Source organism: Salvelinus sp. IW2-2015, linkage group LG19 (genome assembly GCF_002910315.2).
Source record: "Salvelinus sp. IW2-2015 linkage group LG19, ASM291031v2, whole genome shotgun sequence".
In the NCBI taxonomy this organism is placed as follows: Eukaryota; Metazoa; Chordata; class Actinopteri; order Salmoniformes; family Salmonidae; genus Salvelinus; species Salvelinus sp. IW2-2015.
The window spans coordinates 7,148,619-7,169,724 of NC_036859.1; the positions used below are offsets into that span (position 1 = coordinate 7,148,619).

Sequence of the window (21,106 nt, forward strand, 5' to 3'; positions counted from 1 at the left end):
TGGAATAGATTATGAGTTTGAAAAAAGGACCATGAAATAAACCATTAGGGGGGTAACACGCAAAACGGATCAGTATCTATTGCAACTTCATCCTACTCCTGACGGTATAACACACGTAGACCAGCAGAGGGCAGCATGTAAGTGCTAAAACAGAGATCCATCTCACGCTCCACCTCTTGTGTTTGTCTATAAAAGAAGAGGGCGTGTGTGCATTAAAATGAAACAGCCTTTTAATTCCCACTCGTGGAAGAGTAACACATATTTAAACACTTCTGCCTAGAAATGAGGACAACGTAAAGTAAATGAGTGATTAAAGGCAACAATCGCAAGGCAATTTTGCTGCAGTTTTTCCCCCTAGGTCTGCTTACAGCATAGCCTGGTAGTGTTCATAGGTACAGGTCACGCATAATAACACAAACATCTCCTCTAGGAACCCCTTCTTCAGATCTCCCGGTAAGGGAGGTGAAGAGTAGAAAGTGCACAGGTGCATAGAGAATGAAAACAAAGATACACCCAACCCCAATGTTGTACTAACTTTTCCCTCCGTCAGCATCCATATCCTGTCTCCCTCACTTTTCTGTCCATCCATCATTGGGTGAATCTCAATCTAAAGTGACCTCTCCTCAGCTACTTTCCTCATGCCGAGATCTCCTTATATTTAGACCAGTGACCCACTTCAGACAATTGAGATGCCCCCTCGTCTCCCATCTCCCTCCCTCTCATGCTCTTCTCCTCTCTGAGCGTTACAGGGGCACCACCACCTCTACGTAGTTGTTGGGGAAGAATCCTGATTGGTCGTGGAGTGTGCCCTCGAACCAGTTCTCGTCGATGCGGTTGGTCAGCGTGATGATGTCGCCCTCGCGGAAGCCCAGCTCACCCTCGTTCTCCGGATCAAAGTCATATAATGCCTTAGCGCACGGCTCAGAGGCTGGGGACAGGGAAGGAGAGGAATGTGTTGGAAAGAGAAAAAGGAAACTTGAAAAATGTTGCATTCTTCTGAAACACAGTTAGCATTTTCAAACCAGGACCACTTCCAGAGTTTAAATGAGGGAGATGCAGGAGAGGCACACTTCCGGAACCAGAACGCTTCAGAAACCTCCGAACCGCTGGGTTCAGAGGGCTGAAGGGAACCGTTACCAGTTACCAGATCCAGCGCACAGGGTTAGTTTAGTGGTTGTAGAGGCTTGGGCATGTGGGTGTGTGTTAGTGACCAAACATATACTCTTTGTGGTGACATGCAGGGGATGGGAGGGTTAAAGCATTCAACACACACCATTCCATGTTATAAAAAAACATTTAAGTGTCACTTTCACAGACTCACACACACACTCACAGTGTTGATTGTTCTTCATGGACGGTGTTCTGTGGAAGGATGGAACTTCTACAAGGGGGGCTATACATACATATAGAAAGATCAGTTCTGGGCTGGTGAGACAATAGATACACACAGACAGGGACAAAAGCACACACACCACACGCAGCTAAGGGCCAATCTTACCGGATGAGTAGGAAGGGGGGTTGGCAGTGGGGGAGTATCCTCCGTTTGAGTGCTCCGGCTCGCCGTAGTCAAAGGAGGGTTTGGGTTTAGCAGTGTACTCACGCCTGGGGCGAGACTGGGCCTCGTTCACCCTGATACACACACAGGAGAGGGGATGACTCAGGTCACACACACACACAGTGACATTCAACACAAACATCTTCAACTGAATTGTAGATGTCCACACACACACACACACACACACACACACACACACACACAGAGCTTAAATACCGGTCTTGGAGTTTGTCAGTCAGCTCCTCCAGAACCTGCACGGCCTGTTTGTGATACTGCAGCTGGGATTCCACCAGAGAAGCCATCTGACTCACCTGCTCCACCTACATACAAGCACAGAAATCAGTCAGATGTATTATTTGTACAGGGGGACTGGACAAGAAATGCCATTACCATGGCACACTTACACTTTGGCACGTTTGCTTCATTGTTCTTCATCGTCTCCCCTCACAAGGCCTATTTTCTGACTCTCAAAACTGCTTTGTTCCTGACTAACACGTGTTCTACTCACTCCATACCCTGATGGAACAAAAAGTTTAATACCTAACATGGGCCTCGTATATAACAGTTGCGTAAATTTCACACACAATTTCTGCGTGCGCAATTTCTGAAATGAATATGTCTAAAAATAGAGATGTTATAAATCAGACCCGTCTTAAAAGTGTGCGCGCGTGAACAAGCATAACTCTGCCTGGAAAACACCCTCCATTCACCTTTTATTGTAAACACACCATTTATTTGCTGCATAATCTGGAACTATTGGAATTAGGCCACGTCAGTTTCTAAAAGAAAGAGCAATGGCAAACTTGATCAAAATGTCTTTGAAGGTGTTGGCAGAATCTTTTCATCTTTTGCAGTAATTTATGCAGTATTTGGCAAAGGACTGACAGATTCTTAAATAAAATATGCCGCTAATTGTTGTGGATCTGTCAGCAGAACGTTTGAATTCAACAATGTTTTGCGTCGACTTTAACCCCAATCCTAAATATGCTGGACTGCCAGCAAGTTCTGGAACTACTCAAAAACATTGACATTACAGTAGGCTACTTACAGTAGTTGCATACATAGTGCCTTCGGAAAGTATTTAGACCCCTTCACTTTTTCCACATTTTGTTACAGCCCTATTCTAAAATGTTGGACACACCTACTCATTCCAGGGTTTCTTTATTTTTACTATTTTCTACATTGTAGAATAATAGTGAAGACATCAAAACTATGAAATAACACATATGGAATCATGTAGTAACCAAAAAAAGTGTTMAACAAATCAAAATATATTTTATATTTGAGATTCTTCAAAGTAGCCACTTCAAAGTAGCCATGACAGCTTTGCACACTCTTGGCATTAGGGGTGGTGAGTATTCAGACTCTTTGCTATGAGACTCTAAATTGAGATCAGGTGCATCCTGTTTCCATTGATCATCCTTCAGATGTTTCTACAACTTGATTGGAGTCCACCTGTGGCAAATTCAATTGATTGTACATTATTTGGAAAGGCACCTGTCTATATAAGGTCCCACAGTTGACAGTGCATGTCAGAGCAAAAACCAAGCCATGAGGTTGAAGGAATTGTCCGTAGTGCTCAGAGACAGGATTGTGTCGAGGCACAGATCTGGGGAACGGTACCAAAAAATGACTGCAGCATTGAAGAACACAGTGTCCTCCATCATTCTTAAATGGAAGAAGTTTGGAACTAGCCACCCAGACAAACTGAGCAGTCGGGGGAGAAAGGCCTTGGTCAGGGAGGTGACCAAAAACCAAAAGGTCACTGACAGTGGAGCCACTGTGGAGCCACTCCTCAGAAAAAGGCACATGACAGCCCGCTTGGAGTTTGCCAAAAGGCACCTAAAGGACTCTCAGAACATGAGAAACAAGATTCTCTGGTCTGATGAAACCAAGATTGAACTCGTTGGCCTGAATGCCAAGCGTCACGTTGAGGAAAACCAAAACCTGGCACCATCCCTACGGTGAACCATGTTTGCAGCAGCATCATGCTGTGGGGATGTTTTTCAGTGGCAGGGACTGGGAGACAGGTCAGGATCAAGGCAAAGATGTACAGCGCAAAGTACAGTGAGATCCTTTATGAAAACCTGTTCCAGAGCACTCAGGACCTCAGACTGGGGCGAACGTTCACCTTCCAATAGGAAAACGACCCTAAGCACACAGCCAAGACAACGCTGGAGTGGCTTCGGGACAAGTCTGTGAATGTCCTTTAGTGGCCCAGCCAGAGCCCAGACTTGAACCCGATCGAACATCTCTGGAGAGACCTGAAAATAGSTGTGCAGCRAMGCTCYCCATCCAACCTGACAGAGCTTGAGAGGATCTTCAGAGAAGAATGGGAGAAACTCCACAAATACAGGTGTGCCAAGCTTGTAGCGTCATACCCAAGAAGACTCGATGTTGTAACCGGTGCCAAAGCTGCTTCAACAAAGTACTGAGTAAAGGGTCTGAATACTTATGTATTTTTATTTAATCCTTTTTAGAATAAAGCTATAACCAAACATAGAAAAAGACAAGGGGTCTGAATACTTTCCGAAGGCACTGTACTTCAATGTAAAAGATCAACTGTCTGTTCACCTGTTAAATTCAACTTTATCCTGTTATAAACCGTGCTGCCAATGGGATGGCATAGGCAACAGCAAAGCTTGAAATACATAGCCTCTCTCTTTACTAAGCTACTGGGCTCAATTAAAATAGAGATGTGCATGGTCATTTGTTGTATGGCTACTTTGGGGATGCATCACGGGCAGAATGTGAGGAATTTATTCTGCAATGGTTATGGAAATAAAATAAATAGAAAACTATTTCCTATGTCTAATTATTTTAGGTAGGTTATTTTTTTTTTTAACACAGATTTTCACTCTTAGGCCCACTAACTGCCAATGGCTGCATCTGTTTTTTTATTCATCCCCCATTTGCACACAATACAATACTTCAACCACTAGAAAATGTGCGCACACATGGTCTGAAGTTTGTGTGGAGTGAAGCACATTCTCACACCAAGTTCAGTTTTAATAAATGGCAACTTCTGCGGGAAAACTGGCGCATGCATGTTTTGGGGTATATTTTATACATACGCAACATTTATAAATGAGGCCCCAGGCCATCAGACGGGTTAGACATGTTCTCAGTTGCCAATACCAACATTGCTGTGACATTACTTAACTGTTCCACTCGCCAGCTATGTAGTCGTGGCAAGCTGACTCCATTCTGGTCCTGAAATACTCATCAAGGCTAATGCTAACGTTGATGCCAAATCTAGTGCCAATGCTAATGCTAGCGATAGGGTATTATGGCTTGGGAGTATGAAACCTCATATGGCATGACGATCATACTAGCTCTGACCTTCTACCCAGACAACCAATGGAAAATAGGCTCCCCTTTTTCCTTGTCACTGTTGTTTATACTTGCTATTGAGGAGTTTAGGCACATACTGTATGTTTCTGTTAAGGGAGCACTTTATGACCAATTCATTTGTAAGGAGCACTATATATAGTATACAGGCAGTGGCGACCCATCATTCAGGGCAGGTGGGGCAGAGCCACCTGTTTTGAGCCACACCTGTTTAGCTAAAATATATGTGTGTTTTGCATGTTATTTTGGCATTACTATGTGTCACATATCAGTTTGCAAACAATGTAAAAAATGTATAATTGAGATAATAAAGCCGCATACAAACATGGTCTCTTTTTTGTTTTCTTGAGTAAGGTAGCTCCAAAATGCAGGTGTTTCAGCCTAGCTCAGTGCTTTCTGTGGTGGAAGGGTAGCCAGCAGAAAATAAAGAGCGTAGGGGTTGGTAATCTTCTTTACTCATGGGGACACTACGTCACCGCAACATCTACAGGGAGAGCTAGAAAGTTCCAAGCCCCTTGGGTGCTGCCATAGATTTACATTAGAAGTGCCCATCTAAGAAGGCTCAAGGTCATTGGCCACAAATAAAACAATGTCAAATCACGTTATATCTACCGTAGCTTTGATTGGACTCATGTCAACATCATATGCTTTCAAAATATCAGCTATCAAGCTAGACAAGCAGTCATCATGAATCACATCGACAATCTACTGGCAAATCCTCTTCAATCCTTGTCATATGAAGAGAAATGATAGGTTTTATCTATCTGTGCTATTCGAACATAAACATTACACAACAAGTTGGAAATCGCAAATTCAACAATGAATGGTTAGGAAGGAATCAGTGGCTAACTGCAAGCATTGCAAAGCCATGACTATTTTCCTTCCCCTGCCTGCTATTCGATGGAGAGAGTGTGTGGTGGTCCAACGTTTCAATCCTTCTGACTTCAGTGAGTTCAAGACAACTGGGAACTCTGAGCTCCTACTGGGAAAATACGTTTCGAACAGTCATCCAACTCGAAATTCCAAGCCGGGAACTCGGGCCTCTTGCTAAGGTACCAACCTGAAGATCACCGATGTCATGATTCGACCTCGTGTCCCCCCCCCCCCCCTGGCATGCATTAAAAAAAAGTTTGCACCACCAAGATTCATATGCTAAAATCACCACTGTATACAGGTAACTGCCAAAATAAGGGAAACACCAACATAAAGTGTCTTAATAGGGCATTGGGGGCCACCACGAGACAGAACAGCTTCAATGCACCTGGGCATAGATTCTACAAGTGTCTTGAACTCTATCGGAGGGATGCGAAACCATTCTTCCACTAGAAATTCAATAATTTGGTTGTCCCATAAGTGTTCAATTGGGTTGAGATCTGGTGACAGACGGCCATGGCATATGGTTTATATCGTTTTCATGCTCATCAAACCATTACGTGACCACTCGTGCCCTGTGGATGGGGGCATTGTCATCCTATGGGGGCATAGCCATGGTAGCCAAAATAATGGCCTATCGAGCATTTTTATACACGACCCTAAGCATGATGGGAAGTTAATTGGTTAATTAACTCTGGAACCAAACCTGTGTGGAAGCACCTGTTTTCAATATACTTTGTATCCCTAATTTACAAAAGTGTTTCCATTATTTYGGCAGTTACCTGTATATAATTTAGCAGACATTTATTCAAAGCGACTTACAGTCATGCGTGCATTTTTACGCCGCTGCTACTCTGTTATTATCTATGCATAATCACTCTACCTACATATACATATTACCTTAATTACCTCGACTAACCGGTGCCCCCGCACATTGACTCTGTACCGGTACCCCCCTGTATATAGTCTCGCTATTGTTATTTTACTGCTGCCCTTTAATTACATGTTCCTTTTATTTCTTATTCTTATTCATATTTTTTAAACTGCATTGTTGGTTAGGGGCTTGTAAGTAAGCGTTTCCCTCTAAGGTCTACACCTGTTGTATTCGGCGCATGTGACTAATACAATTTGATTTGATGACTCACGTCAGTCTCCAGCAGGTTGTGCATGGAGCTCTCAGCCATCTCTTTGGACTCATGGAACTTCTCCAGGGCCGATCTCAGCTCCTCGTCTGGGATCTTCCCCTGCCGCTTCTTCTTATAGTCGTAGTCCAGACGCCTGCCCTCCAGCTTCTTCAGAAGATGCTGAGCAGGGAGAAGGAGAGAGCCCTCCCTTAGTTGATTGTGCAGGGTTAGAACAAAAATGTGTAACATTGGGGGAGAGTTGAGAATCACTCATTCATCTCATTCTTGATCTGTACCTGGATATCTTTGATGTCCTTGTCGACGACGGCCTGCAGTGGGTCGATAAAGTTTTGCTTGACGTCGATATCCAGAGAGTCCTTGACTTCGGCCAGCCTCTTCATGGACTCGCCCACGTCCACCAGGGCCCCACCTACAGGACAAACACAGTTACATGAGTGGGTACACAATCCACTCAACTGCCACAAAGGACAATGTTCTTCTGTTGAGTACTCTTTTGAGTGGTCACTACTTCATACACACACACACAAACACACTTGGAATTCTGTATTTTGAGGGGCAAAGGCTAAAATAAAAAACGTATGTCAATTTATGAAACCAATTTTTCTTTCTTACCAAAGTTGGTGTCCTCTCCCATCTCTCGTCCGAACTTGGCCATGCTCTCCCCCAGCAGCCCCTCAGCCTGGGGGTAGCCAGGGCTCTTCACCTGGCCCCGGATCTTAGACACTGTGTTCAGCATGGTCAGCTTGGCCCTGGACGCTGGGTTGGGCTGCAGGTACTCAGAGGTTTTAGAGATTAGGTCAACCACCGCTTTGCTGGTAACATCTGCCCTCTGTGGGGAAGAGAGAAAGGGTAAGAGAATTATGTACAAGAAGTTTAAGAAAAACTTTCGTTTGTAGTACAGGAGGGTCGTTTTGTTAAGGGGAAAGAGCCCTTACCTTCTCCAAATCTTTGAAGTCTTCATCCAGCTTGGTTCCTTCTGCACCCCCTACCTTCTCACTCACCATCTACAAAAGGACAAGGCAGAGAGAAAGGGAGGAGAATAATATGTTCACTACAAGTCTCTTTCACATCCATTCTGCACGGGACATGAATTTTCGATCACAACAAAGCAGGCCTAATTCAGACAGAATAGTAGCATATAGAAGTGAAACGTTGTATTGACCATGTGATGGAGAAAGTTTGCTCTTCTCCAGTCTGTGCTGGTTCATTACAGGACATGTCTACTCTTAGCAGTCTACACTGAACATGGTCAATACAACATTTCACCTCTATATGCTACTATTTCAAAGATTTTACTGAATTACAGTTCATATAAAAGTAAATCAGTCAATTGAAATAATTTGATTAGGCCCTAATCTATGGATTTCACATGACTGGGAATACAAATTTGCATCTGTTGGTCAGCGATACCTTAGAAAAAAAGGTAGAGGCATGGATCAGAAAACCAGTCAGTATGTGGTGTGACCACCATTTGCCTCATGCAGCGCGACATCTCCTTTGCATAGAGTTGATCAGGCTGTTGATTGTGGCCTGTGTAATGTTGTCCCACTCCTCTTAAATGGCTGTGCAAAGTTGCTGGATATTGGCGGAAACTGGAACACGCTGTCGTACACGTCGATCCAGAGCATCCTAAACATGCTCAAATGGGTGACATGTCTGGTGAGTATCCAGGCCATGGAAGAACTGGGACATTTTCAGTTTCCAGGAATTGTGTACAGATCCTTGCGACATGGGGCAGTGCATTATCATGCTGAAATATGAGGTGATGGCGGCGGACGAACGGCACGACAACGGGCCTCAGGATCTCATCATGGTATCACTGTACATTCAAATTGCCATCGATAAAATGCAATTGTGTTCGTTGTCAGTAGCTTATGCCTGCCCATACCATAACTCCACCATGGGGCACTCTGTTTACAACGTTGACATCAGCAAACCGCTCGCTCACACGAGCCATACACTCTGTCTGCCATCTGCCCGGTACAGTTGAAACCGGGATTCATCAGTGAAGAGCACACTTGTCCAGTGTGCCCGTGGCCATCGAGGGTGAGCATTGGCCCACTGAAGTCAGTTACGACTCCGATCTGCAGTCCGGTCAAGACCCTGGTGAGGACGACGAGCACACAGATGACCACTTTGTTTTTAGKTTTTTTTCATACTGAATTTATTATTCCTTTATGTATTTCTTGCCATTTTCTTTTCTCTCTTTTGAGTGGCAGCCTACGGGTACATGTCTTACAAACGTTAACATTTAAATGGATAATGTACCTGTAACCCCCCCCCAACAAAACATACAAAAAAAAGTGGTTTTTAAAAAAAAAACGTTTTTTTTGTTGCTGTCAGCATAATTTTATTTTAATTCATGTTGGTGTAAAATGTCCTTTTAAAAAGTCACCAGAGTGGACCCCACAAGTCACCGACAGACAGGAACACTTTCACAGACAGAGACGTTCTCACACAGACACACCCATGTGCACATAAGCACCAGAAGCTTTTGGTTGATTGGCAGGTAAAAATCAGACTCTTATTGAATATTCCTCCACCATGTGACTCAGTGCAGCTGTCTCCAGGGCACTTATCTCACTACATGCACACAGCAGATGGGTTAATCAACCAGTCTTTACATTAGCAGTGTTCTTTCATCCAAGTCATGGAGACCCAGTGCATGCAAGCTTTTGCTCCATTCCAAAAGTTTTACACAACTGATTAAAACGTATCAACTAGTAACTACTCATCAACCTTAATAACCTGCCCATCAGTGTGCAATACACTCTCAAAGACCGTACGCCTGCTTCAGTCCTGCTTCAGTTGTTGCCATGAATCGTGAAACAACTCGCACCTTTAGTGCAATAACTGTTGCAGTTACCATAGTCACATAACCTGGCGTGCTCAATGCTGTCACATTACATGCACAGTGGCCAGGCTTCAGCTACTGATAGCTGTAATCCACATGATGCTATATGACATAACGTAGAACTGGAGGTGGGCCTGCCTGGGAGTGGGAACATATTTATGGTGCGTTTGTTCATGTTCTCAACACATCTCTCTGGTGTGCGTTCACATGATGAGCACCAGCCGTTTGGCAGGTTCTCCCTCCGTGCATTAATGCTGCCATAGCCTATTCCATGATCTGCGGTTCAAGATGTAGCAACGAGTAGGCTACTAGTTTTAAAACCCGAGCAGCAAAATTATCAACATATGTTGCCAAGAGCCAAATAATTCCTCATATGACAGTAGAGTCAATATTATGAAATGGAACAGACTAATGTATGGCGTTCAGTGACACAAAATGAAGCAACTACGTATTGGTTTTCAATGTCATAGGCGTTGAAATTTGACATKACATAATTTCAAGTTCATGTTGACCGTGACTAACAAATGAGCTTGAACTGTGTCAGAGAGAGAAGAGGAAGCGCAAGAGTGTCTGTATACGCGTGCGTGCCAACAGACTGTTACTGACGTTGTTATTGTACGTGCATAATGCTTTGCATGCGAGTGAGTGTGAGATAGTGTGTGTGTGGAAGTGACTGTGTGTATGTGTGTGTGTTTATTGGCAGGCTGTTGACCTGATCGGTTCTCCTGGCAAAAATAACGACCCAGGAATCCGGTTTGGGCACTACTGCTGCGTTGCAAGATTTACAAAACACACCATGACCCACACCCATAAGCGAACAAGTCACCCCACCAGACACAGGGTGAGTAACACACCAACAGACTAGCGTTGCACAGTGTACCAATACTTCAAGCGCTTTTTCAATACTACAACATTAAGAACGGTCCGGTATTAGAATGTTACTTTTGGTTCTTCTATCAAAACGTCTCACATTTGGAAATCAACTAAATATACTGAACTAATTACAAAAGCAACACATTTTCCCAAGTTTATCATAAGACATTAACAGAATGCATCAGTGATTCGTATTCCCCGAAACTTTCTGAAGAGGTAACGGCACGGGAATCGTCCCCGTCTGTGTGTGTGTTAGCGGTGTGAGTATGTCTACCAGTTTGTGTAGCCATTAGGAATGCTAATGATAACTGTTTTCTAGTAGATGGAAAGGCTTTCCCAAAAGCCTTCTCAAGTTAAGTACAAACTAGCCTACACCTACTTGGCAGAATCAGGATTATTTGCATCAATCAAGTGGGCACTTGTTTTGCAAACTCCATGTGAGCTAAAGAAACCCTGCTAAACAAAAACAGCCCTAGGTGCATGAGCACTTGAAATAAAGGGTAACTACTCAAATCAATATTTAGATTTTTACCAAAACTCAAAAATTGTCTCCTATGTGATTTCAGCATGGTTGTGGACTTAGAAAAACAGAAGCATTGGATGCTCTATAAATAAATGACGTGATTGAGAGCAAATCTCCCCCCACAAAAAAGGAAAATCAGTCCATCTCCCAACTTTTTATTTTATTTTCTTCTTCTGCAGTATCGTGATAGTATAGAGCCCTCAAACTCAACTCTGGACCTCAAAGCCTGTTCCAATGTGTTTTTCCCCCCAGTGCTGCCTTCTAATCAGGGACTGATTTAGACCTGGGACACCAGGTGGGTGCAATTAATTATCAGGTTGAACAATCAGCAGGCTCCAGACCTCGTAGGGTCAGAGTTGAATACCCCTGGTATAAAGTAGTGATACTAAAATTTGGGTATCGTGACTAGCGTTGGGCCGATATATGATTAAATAGAATATCGTGATATTTGACATTGACGATATATCGTGAAGTGTAAGACTATACTCTATTTGAAATGTACTAATCAAAACTGTGCAGTTTTATCAGTTAGGCTGTATCAATATGTTGAAAATTACATCTAAATTGATGAACTAAGCTGTCATGACTCTCTCTCCTTAGTAAGGATCAAAGGCGCCAGATCAGCTCGGCACAAGGCTGACAGATAGCCAGACCCCCCCCCCTCCTCCTCCTCCTCCTCTCTCCCACCAGAGAGGAAGGGGGGAGTTGAGCAGGTTTTATGACTTAACTCTGGTCGTAAACTTTCTCTCTCTTGCCCTGCAGTATTGAACAAAGGAATGTGCTGTGTATAGAGAGAGACTCTTGCCAAAACTTCAACATCAGACACCGGGACAATATATTTCCACATCCAAACATTGGGGATGATGAGGGATGGAATACTTTAAATGTCTATTTTGTGATGTCATCAGAAAGAATGTATAACAAGATAACTGTAACTGAAAGTGTACACGTCCTAGTTATCAGGTTTGCATCTAAATGTTGTATAAAATAAATGACGTATAAGAATACTTTTGAAACGATAGAAGCGTGATTGTAGCCTTTAAATTAGATAATGGCTTTTCTTTTAAACCTGGGCCCAGTCAGTAACCACGCCCATGTGAGCACAGACATTGTGTCAACAGGACAGAACACCCTCCAAGACCAGAGTGCTTAAAAGGATTCGCTGAGAATTTAAATACAGACCAGAGAATGTGGTCCACACGTTGAAATGGTTAAAACTACAAGACCAGAAAATGGTAAAGACCAAGTGACGATGTAACCTTTATTTAACTCGGCAAGTCAGTTAAGAACAAATTCTTATTTACAATGACAGCCTACCAGGGAACAGTGCCTTGCTCAGGGGCAGAACGACAGATTTTTACCTTGTCAGCTTGGGGATTCAACCCAGCAACCTTTTGGTTACTGGACCAACGCTCTAACCACTAGGCTACCTGCCAACCCTTGAAGGTGAAGACTAGACCAAACATTCCCAGTCTGCAGCTGGTATATAAAGTAGTCTAGGACAATTGACCAAAGACGAGAGGGAAGACAGATCCCTTTCACCACCGTGTGGTACACCTCTGATGTATCCATTCTAAGAACACTCCAGAACAAAATAAGCCTACAACTAAGAACATTGTGACCTCTGGTGGACAACYAGAGACTTACATCTAATTACTTGCCATAAACAGACCGAGTGGTTTCAGAGAGACGACAGAGAAGGACATCTACGAGTAAGTGTATGTTGCATTTCTAATCCGAATGAGCAGTTGTTAGGGTGCTAAATATTCATACTTACGGTGAACGTAGTTTCCAAATGTATGTACGATAAGTCCACTCTGTCTCTCCCGTTCTTTCTTTCCCCACCCCCTTTCAATTGTGTAACAAGCCATCATATCGGGTTAGTCCACTAGGGACTGTTTTCATTGCATTATGTTAGTAATCAATAACCTATACCGTGTGTGTGCATTTATGTATTTGTGTGTGATTATTTAGTTTGTAAATAAATAATGTTTCGCTGATTCATCACTTAAGTTAGGGTTCGTCCAGATTTACAAAGTCAACAACATTCAGAACGAGTGATATGAGGAAATGATTGATTGATGACTGGTATGATATCGATATATTCTTGAGTTAATTTGGGAAACGGTAACTCATTAAATTAACTTTTCCCGTGGTGCCCCAAATTCCTAATGAGTTAACTGTTACATGTTTAATTTAATTGAGTAATAATTAAACGTAGTAGGTAATTATTCAATGAATAGCATTCATCACATTAATGATAGTCATGTCACAACAAAGCCTTATTTTTTCACCATGTGAATACGACTATAATATTGTAAATAAGCACAACAATTGCAGTCTGGAAACATTGTCATTAACGTGGCAAAACAGTTATATTGGATATTGTGAAATTTGGAGCAGAATATCATAGAAGAGGTCTCCCAAATATCACCCAACCTTAATCGTGACAACACTACAACAGACTGCACTCGTATTTCCAAAACAGGCCCCTATAACATAGCAGATGACCTCATAATAAGGGTACGTCTGAGTCTCTGCACACTCATGGGACATTTAATGACAGGGGTTTGAGTGTGACTAGGCCCAGCCTAATGGGCGCCTATGCAAAATAACCTGTCTGAGACTAGGATATGCTCTAGAGGTGAGTGGTACAGTCAGGGGCCATTCCAGTTCACACACACACACACACAACACATTGTGTTACAGCAGTATTTATGGAGGGCCTCAAGTGTATTTACAAAAACCTAATAGGCCCATTTCAACAGTTTCTCTCTCTCAAAGCTGTCGGATGACTTCCTTAGGACTATACAAACTGTTCTGTAGTTATTTCCCTTGATGCCAAATGCAGGTTCTGTTCGTATCGGCAAAGGCTACAATGCGTTTCATATCCGTTCAATAACAAACGTATTATTAGATAAGCGCTATTGTTAGTGTGACAACTACATCACGCAATAAATTCCACAAAAGGGTAAGAAGCATGTTTGTATCTGGCAAGTAGAGACCGTGCTACTCATAGCGCGTGAGTGAGGAATTCACCTGTTATGGCTGGTAGACCCACGGAGTCAATCATGGTTACCAATCATCCCCATATGCAAATTAGCACTATCACTCCAACTACAAGATCATTTCTCATGGAGATGGACAGATGAAGGGAATGGTAGAGGGGGAAGGGAATAGTTTGTAGAGAGAATAACAGTGTGGTGGGTCTGGAAGGAATGGAATGTCCATCTCCATCCAGAAACACTACACTTCCCTCCCAACAAACGGACACATGATGGTAACTTCAGTCAGAGGTGCATTCTCTGTAGTCATGRCAATTGATATGGCAATGCAGGCGGTACAGATAAGTATCTGTAGTTTTACCAATATATTTAGCTATTGTAATAAAATGTCCATGACATCATCCTGACACACACTTGTTGGTTGAGCTCAGATAAAAAGGTTGAATGTCTTGCTCACTCACACAGCTAGTTTAATTCACCTCTAGTCTACCCTGCTTTACCCATCCCTCCAATGGAAATCTGGCCGTAAACCCAGGCCAGGATGAATGTCAGGAGAGTGGCTGAATTTTTCTGCTGAACTCAGCAGAGATTGGGGGGAGTATTTCAAGTGAGTCAAGTCAACATCCTGATACGAAACTCACGAGCTAATTTAGCTAGCTATGCAAACATATAATGACATCACTGCAATGGCGCTGTTTTCAAACGTGTTTTTATGGCAAATTTAAACATTGTAGTGAGCTAGCCGAAGTAAATGTAAACATTGTGTCAATTGCATAACGACGCAACAAAGTAACTGCACAGTCAAGAGTTTCTAAACCGTGCTGAACTGACATCTAGCTAGCTGCTAACAGTAGCTAACTAACATACCCAACTCACCCGCGCTATGCCGATTTAACTTTGCGAGGACTTTACCCGTCCACTGAAGTTATCCATTAGACTAAATGAAAAGTTGAGTAATTTAGATAAAAACATTTGTGTCACATATTTCCTCGTAAAAAATGACATTAATAGCTTTTGCAGAAGTAAAGCTACCGCTAGCAAGCTAACGTTAGCCGAAGTAAAAAGTTGTTGTTCACTGACCTGGCTGGCTTTATAAAATTGTTTCTTGAAGCCTGCGACAGACATTTTTGCAGCAGGATATTAGTTTATTTCTTTACGTGCAAGCTGCTTCAAAATAAATGCCGAAAGTTAGATTTTAGGAATAGCTCGCTGAAGTTYCTCTGCTGCTTTGACCATACACGTCTTCCAGCTGGTTTACCTTATGCCTTGGTGAGTGGAACTTGCCTGGCAACCATACTTCCTGTAAGGAGTAGTAAAATCTGTGGCTAGATGACGATTTTGCAACWCCCACTATTGCCCAAGGGGATTAAAGTAACTGTCCATTGTTCCCAGATGTATATGAAATATGACCTATAGTTACTTACAATATGAGTTAAATAGTTTTCCTTCCAAAATGTTTTTAATTAAGTATGTTACAAATAAACGTTTCTGTGTTGGAATGGTGTAAACCCAGTGCCACTACATGGCACAATGATGACAGCACTTCTGTTTTTGAACACATCTAACTAGTTTTCCAGACACGGTTTATGCTAAACCTAGTTCTGAATTTGTAGAGCATGCACAGTATGAGTCAAAGAACCCGGAAATGGTTCCAATCGTTTTTTCACCATTCATTTTTCCATCTGTGATTTTGCACAGCCACTTCATATAAGGTCTGTGTTTCATGTAGGTTTACCCTGGTGTGATGTTTTAACTTCGCAAATCTCTCTGGACAAGGTAACTTTTAGCAATAATTAGCATTGCACATTTTTGCAAGTAAATTGAGGCGAATATGTTGATAAAACTCACCTTGACCAAGAGAGAATTACATGACTATCAAAAATGTCACGTTAAGGTAAACTTTTTTGTAATATTCACGATGTGAAAAATGAATGTCGGAAAAACCATTGGAACCATGGTTTATGTGTTTATAGGTGTTATGAGCATTCACTCAATGGAAAATGACAATGGAAAATATCTACCGAAATTTTATTTTTAGTCCAGGACTAGGCCTAATCTGTGTTAATGCAATATTAGTTTAGAAATTGTGCGACGGGTTTGATTGGTTGTCTCAAATGTTTTTTTTTCTCGGGGTTTGAGACCTCATTGTTTGCGTTTGAAAATCTAACSGTTGTAATTGTAGGGGGATGTGTATGGTTTTGCGTGTGGGYTTTTGAGTGAGAAAGACAGAGAGACAACCAGTAAAAGCACTTTAATTAATCTAGGCCTTGTGCCAACAACATCAAAGACCCATTCCAGACTGATGTCACGAGGAGTTAGGTGTTAGCTATCTTCTTTATCTGCTGATCTGTGAGAGGACAGGCGGTTGCTACAATAAAAGGTGGATGCCACTTGGAATCTTCTTTCACCTTCACCCAATCTCCCGTACAGGTAAAGGAAAGGAGATATTGGTGAAGGGACTAGCTGTGGGCCGTAGATGTGACAGCTCTACTTAGGGACAATGGATGCATCTCAGTCTGCTCACTTTCCTTTCCCAGTGTCAAGGGGTGAATGTTTTTGGCAACATTTGTGCCTTATTCAGAGGGGTGCAATATTCACACTGCTGCATATTATATATAAAAAAAATGTTGCTGATGTCAGTTGGCCAATACATTTTCTACATGCAGGCAATCATGTCTGTTCAGTGCAATATATTTGTATCTGAACATTTTACAATGACATCCTGAATGATCCAGGGCCCTATTTCAGAATGGGACCAGGCTAATGTGTAATACATAGGCCCATTTTGGTCCCTAGCCCTTTCAGTTCTTACAACTTCAGTGTTCACAGATCAGGATCAGTGAGAGCAATATGGCAGACGCTCCACTTAGCTTGTTGGAAGGCTAGGGGGAGCCATCACGATAATATTCACACCTATCTAGTCATTTCAGATATTATTTTTGTTACCCCCTCTATACTATAGCACATACAAGTATATTGTGTATTACCCTGAAAACAAGAATATGATTATACTGAAATTAAGGAACATCTAGGCAAATAATGTTTCCATTGTGAACTTGTTGCCGTACTATTACCACTTCATTACATGATGTAAGTGGTATTATTTTTAAAATGTGAATAAACCAGGTTTGTGATGAGGGAATTTACATTTTTAAAAGACAGACTTCACTGATTCAAAAGAAATACTTTTATTACATTCTTTAACGCACATGTAATGTAACCCAATGTACAATATATATCGAGCTGATTGACTCGTTTACTCTTTAACTAACAAAATACCTCTTGTACATTTTGGGGGGGAAGACAGAAATGTTATAGATTTTTTTGAATTTCCCTAGGTTCTTAAAAAAATAGATCACTTTTTTGTCTTGTAAAGTCAGTTATGACATAAAAAATAAAATGATCAAAGATCAACAGAGAAATAAAAATCACAACCAAGGTAACATTAAATCACAAGAACAAAATATTTTTAAAATTCAATTTTTATTTTCTTGATTCTGTCTTTTAAAATTCAGATTGTGTTATAATATTGAGAATAAAGAGAAAATATATTTGACACTGAGTACCATTAACAAAAATAGAGCTTACGTACACAATGATCAAGGTTATGGGTCTTGTCTTAGGTGCAAGGTGAGAAGAATACAAGGCTAGTAGAAGACACTGGTGAGAGGACCCAGACTGAACTCAGCTAGCTCCCTGAGTCACTCTGAACCCTTTCTGGAGTGAGTTCTTAGAACCTTATTCTCAATATTCTGTTCCGGAACATTACAGTTCAATAAGGACTGAATTAGAATCAGGATATGCTGTCCGTCCATACTCTTCAAAGGGGTAAGTGATGCTCTGTCTGAATCCTAAACCTAATTAACATCAATGCCTAACTCAGGGGTAGCTGGTAGCTCAGTCCATCATTAGACTTGTGCCCACCCAGTGGGACAGTGGATAGGAAATATCTTTGACATATAGTGAGTGGAGGACACAGGAACATCAATGTACAAAAATAATACAGTTGATCCAACCAGCAAAGAAAGCTTATGACACATACGAACTTAATTGTAACCCAAAGAAAAGCTATGAGTGAAGGGGAGCCTATTCCTATTGGCTGGCTGTTACTGGTTAGGTACTCTCACAGAGAAACTCTTCTCCTCAATACTTATTTCAGCGGTCTCCTGAGGCAAGGGTCCAACGTTTCCGTCAATATTGGGTCATTGACAATGTTGGRCCATAGTCTGTACAGTTCAGATACTGGCCCAAGAACGTGTCTCCTCCTTTGCCTTTGTGTGATTGGACTGCCTACCCCGGGAGTATCCACTAGGCAAAGAGTGTTCTGCCTCCTCCCCATTGGTCACATGACATACAGTACATAACCCCATTGGGTTGCAATGGGGGTGGGTGTTGCCTTGGAAACCAGTGAGAGGAAAACAGTCCAGGAAAAAAATAATTTTCTAAGAGTGCTTTTTTTGAGATCACTCGGAGTCCATTATCCTTTTTTCTTTCTCTCCCTTTCTCTCCGCTCATCTCCCTCTCTCCATCTCACACCCTCTTGCTCTCTAAATATATATATACACACACACACATTTATCTATATACATTCTTATTTAAAATATTTATTTATAAATGTGTATATAAATTAAAAGATCATTTATTTTCTTCTTGTCTCTAAGTGGCATTAACAAGGGAAGGGGGTGTGGGACTGAGGTTTCTCATTGCATTTTAAAAGCCTACAAAGGGCAGCACCAAACACTGTCAGAACATGTGCCTATGTCTTGTGTGTGTATAACCATTCTGTGAGTTTCTTATTAACCTACTGGCAGACAATGATCAGCACCAAGTAGTGTGGCATGTCATACCGGTTTATATCTTCTTATATTTAACAGATAAATAACTGAATCATAAAATTGGTCCCTTGGTGAAAATTGGTGAGTACATACCTGCACAAGATACAGTCAAAAGTTTGGACACCTACTCATTCAAGGGTTCTTCTTTATTTTTACTATTTTATACATTGTAGAATAATAGTGAAGACATCAAAACTATGAAATAACACATATGGAATCATGTAGTAACCAAATAAGTGTTAAACAAATCAAAATATATTTTAGATTCTTCAAAGTCGCCACCCTTTGCCTTGATGACAGCTTTGCACACTCTTGGCATTCTCTCAATCAGCTTCATGAGGAATGCTTTTCCAACAGTCTTTAAGGAGTTCCAACATATGCTGAGCACTTGTTGGCTGCTTTTCCTTCACTCTGCGGTCCAACTCATCCCAAACCATCTCAATTGGGTTGAGGTCGGGTGATTGTGGAGGTCATCTGAGTATCCGGGTGGCGCAGTGGTCTAGGGCACTGCATCGCAGTGCTAGCTGCGCCACCAGAGTCTCTGGGTTCGCGCCCAGGCTGGACTGGGTTCGCGCCCAGGCTCTGTCGCAGCCGGCCGCAACCGGGAGATCCGTGGGGCGACGCACAATTGGCATAGCGTCGTCCGGGTTAGGGAGGGTTTGGCCGGTAGGGAGGGTTTGGCCGGTAGGGATATCCTTGTCTCAGTATGTAAAAAAAATAATAATAAATTGTAATAAAATGTATGCACTCTACTGTAAGTCGCTCTGGATAAGAGCGTCTGCTCTTGGCCGGTAGGGATATCCTTGTCTCAGTATGTAAAAATGTAATAAAATGTATGCACTCTACTGTAAGTCGCTCTGGATAAGAGCGTCTGCTAAATGACTAAAATGTAAATGTAAATCTGATGTAGCACTCATCACTCTCCTTCTTGGTCAAATAGCCCTTACACAGCCTGCAGGTGTGTTGGGTAATTGTCCTGTTGAAAAACAAATGATAGTCCCACTAAGCGCAAACCAGATGGGATGGCGTATCGCTGCAGAAGGCTCTGGTAGCCATGCTGGTTAAGAGTGCCTTGAATTCTAAATAAATCACTGACAGTGTCACCAGCAAAGCACCCCGACACCATCACACGTCCTCCTCCATGCTTCACAGTGAGAACCACACATGCAGAGATCATCCATTCACCTACTCTGCGTCACAAAGACAACGGTTGGAACAAAAAAAATCGCAAATTTGTACTCTTCATACCAAAGGACAGATTTCCACCAGTCGAATGTCCATTGCTCATGTTTCTTGGTCCAAGCAAGACTCTTCTTCTTATTCATGTCCTTTAGTGGTGGTTTCTTTCCAGCAATTCCACCATGAAGGCCTGATTCACGCAGCCTGAGAGTTTCATCATAGCGCTTGATGGTTTTTGCAACATCACTTGAAGAAACTTTCAAAGTTCTTGAAATTTTCCGTATTGAGTGACCTTTGTCTTAAAGTAATGATGGACTGTCATTTCTCTTTGCTTATTTGAGCTGTTCTTGCCATAATATGGACTTGGGTCTTTTACCAAACTGGGCTATCTTCTGTATACCAACCCTACCTTGTCACAACACAACTGATTGGCTCAAACGCATTAAGGAAAGAAATTCCACAAATTAACTTTTAACAAGGCACAACTGTTAGTTGAAATGCATTACAGGTGACTACCTCATGAGCTGGTTGAGAGAATGCCAAGGTGTGCAAAGCTGTCATCTACTTTGAAGAATCTAAAATATATTTTGATATGTTTAACACTTTTTTGGTTACCACATGGATTCCATGTGTTTATTTCATAGTTTTTGATGTCTTCACTATTATTTTACAATGTAGAAAATAGTAGAAATAAAGAAAAACCCTTGAATGAGTAGGTGTGTCCAAACTTTTGACTGGTACTGTATATGTAGCCTACATACAGTTGAAGTCGGAAGTTTACATACACCTTAGCCAAATAGATTTAAACTCAGTTTTTCACAATTCCTGACATTTAATCCTAGTAAAAATTCCCTGTTTTAGGTCAGTTAGGATCACCACTTTATTTTAAGAATGTGAAATGTCAGAATAATAG

At 41.9% G+C, this 21,106-nt stretch overlaps 1 protein-coding gene across 2 annotated transcripts; it reads right to left on the reverse strand.

Annotated features, from left to right (window-relative positions):
- Positions 1-646: 646 nt before the first annotated feature.
- On the reverse strand, positions 647-15,446 carry LOC111979458 (endophilin-A2). 2 transcript variants are annotated; one of them, XM_024010014.2, is made up of 9 exons: positions 15,260-15,446; positions 7,860-7,928; positions 7,537-7,753; positions 7,200-7,333; positions 6,925-7,083; positions 1,772-1,875; positions 1,499-1,629; positions 1,334-1,393; positions 647-928 (listed from the first exon to the last, which is right to left on the reverse strand). In XM_024010014.2, the coding sequence occupies exons 1-9, from the start codon at positions 15,302-15,304 to the stop codon at positions 744-746; spliced, it is 1,104 nt and encodes a 367-aa protein (XP_023865782.1). In that variant the 5' UTR covers positions 15,305-15,446; the 3' UTR covers positions 647-743. The 2 variants fall into 2 exon arrangements, with proteins under 2 accessions (XP_023865782.1, XP_023865783.1); XM_024010015.2 differs by lacking the exon at positions 1,334-1,393.
- Positions 15,447-21,106: the final 5,660 nt, after the last annotated feature.

What these genes read in the sequence shown, in the direction of transcription:
- LOC111979458 (XM_024010014.2), bottom strand. Translation starts at nt 15,304, where the DNA reads ATGTCTGTCGCAGGCTTCAAGAAACAATTTTATAAAGCCAGCCAG. An exon ending in GGGAGAGGACACCAACTTTG is followed by an intron (nt 7,334 to 7,536) that starts GTAAGAAAGAAA and finishes TTTGTCCTGTAG; the next exon opens with GTGGGGCCCTGGTGGACGTG. An exon ending in AGGACATCAAAGATATCCAG is followed by an intron (nt 7,084 to 7,199) that starts GTACAGATCAAG and finishes CTCCCTGCTCAG; the next exon opens with CATCTTCTGAAGAAGCTGGA.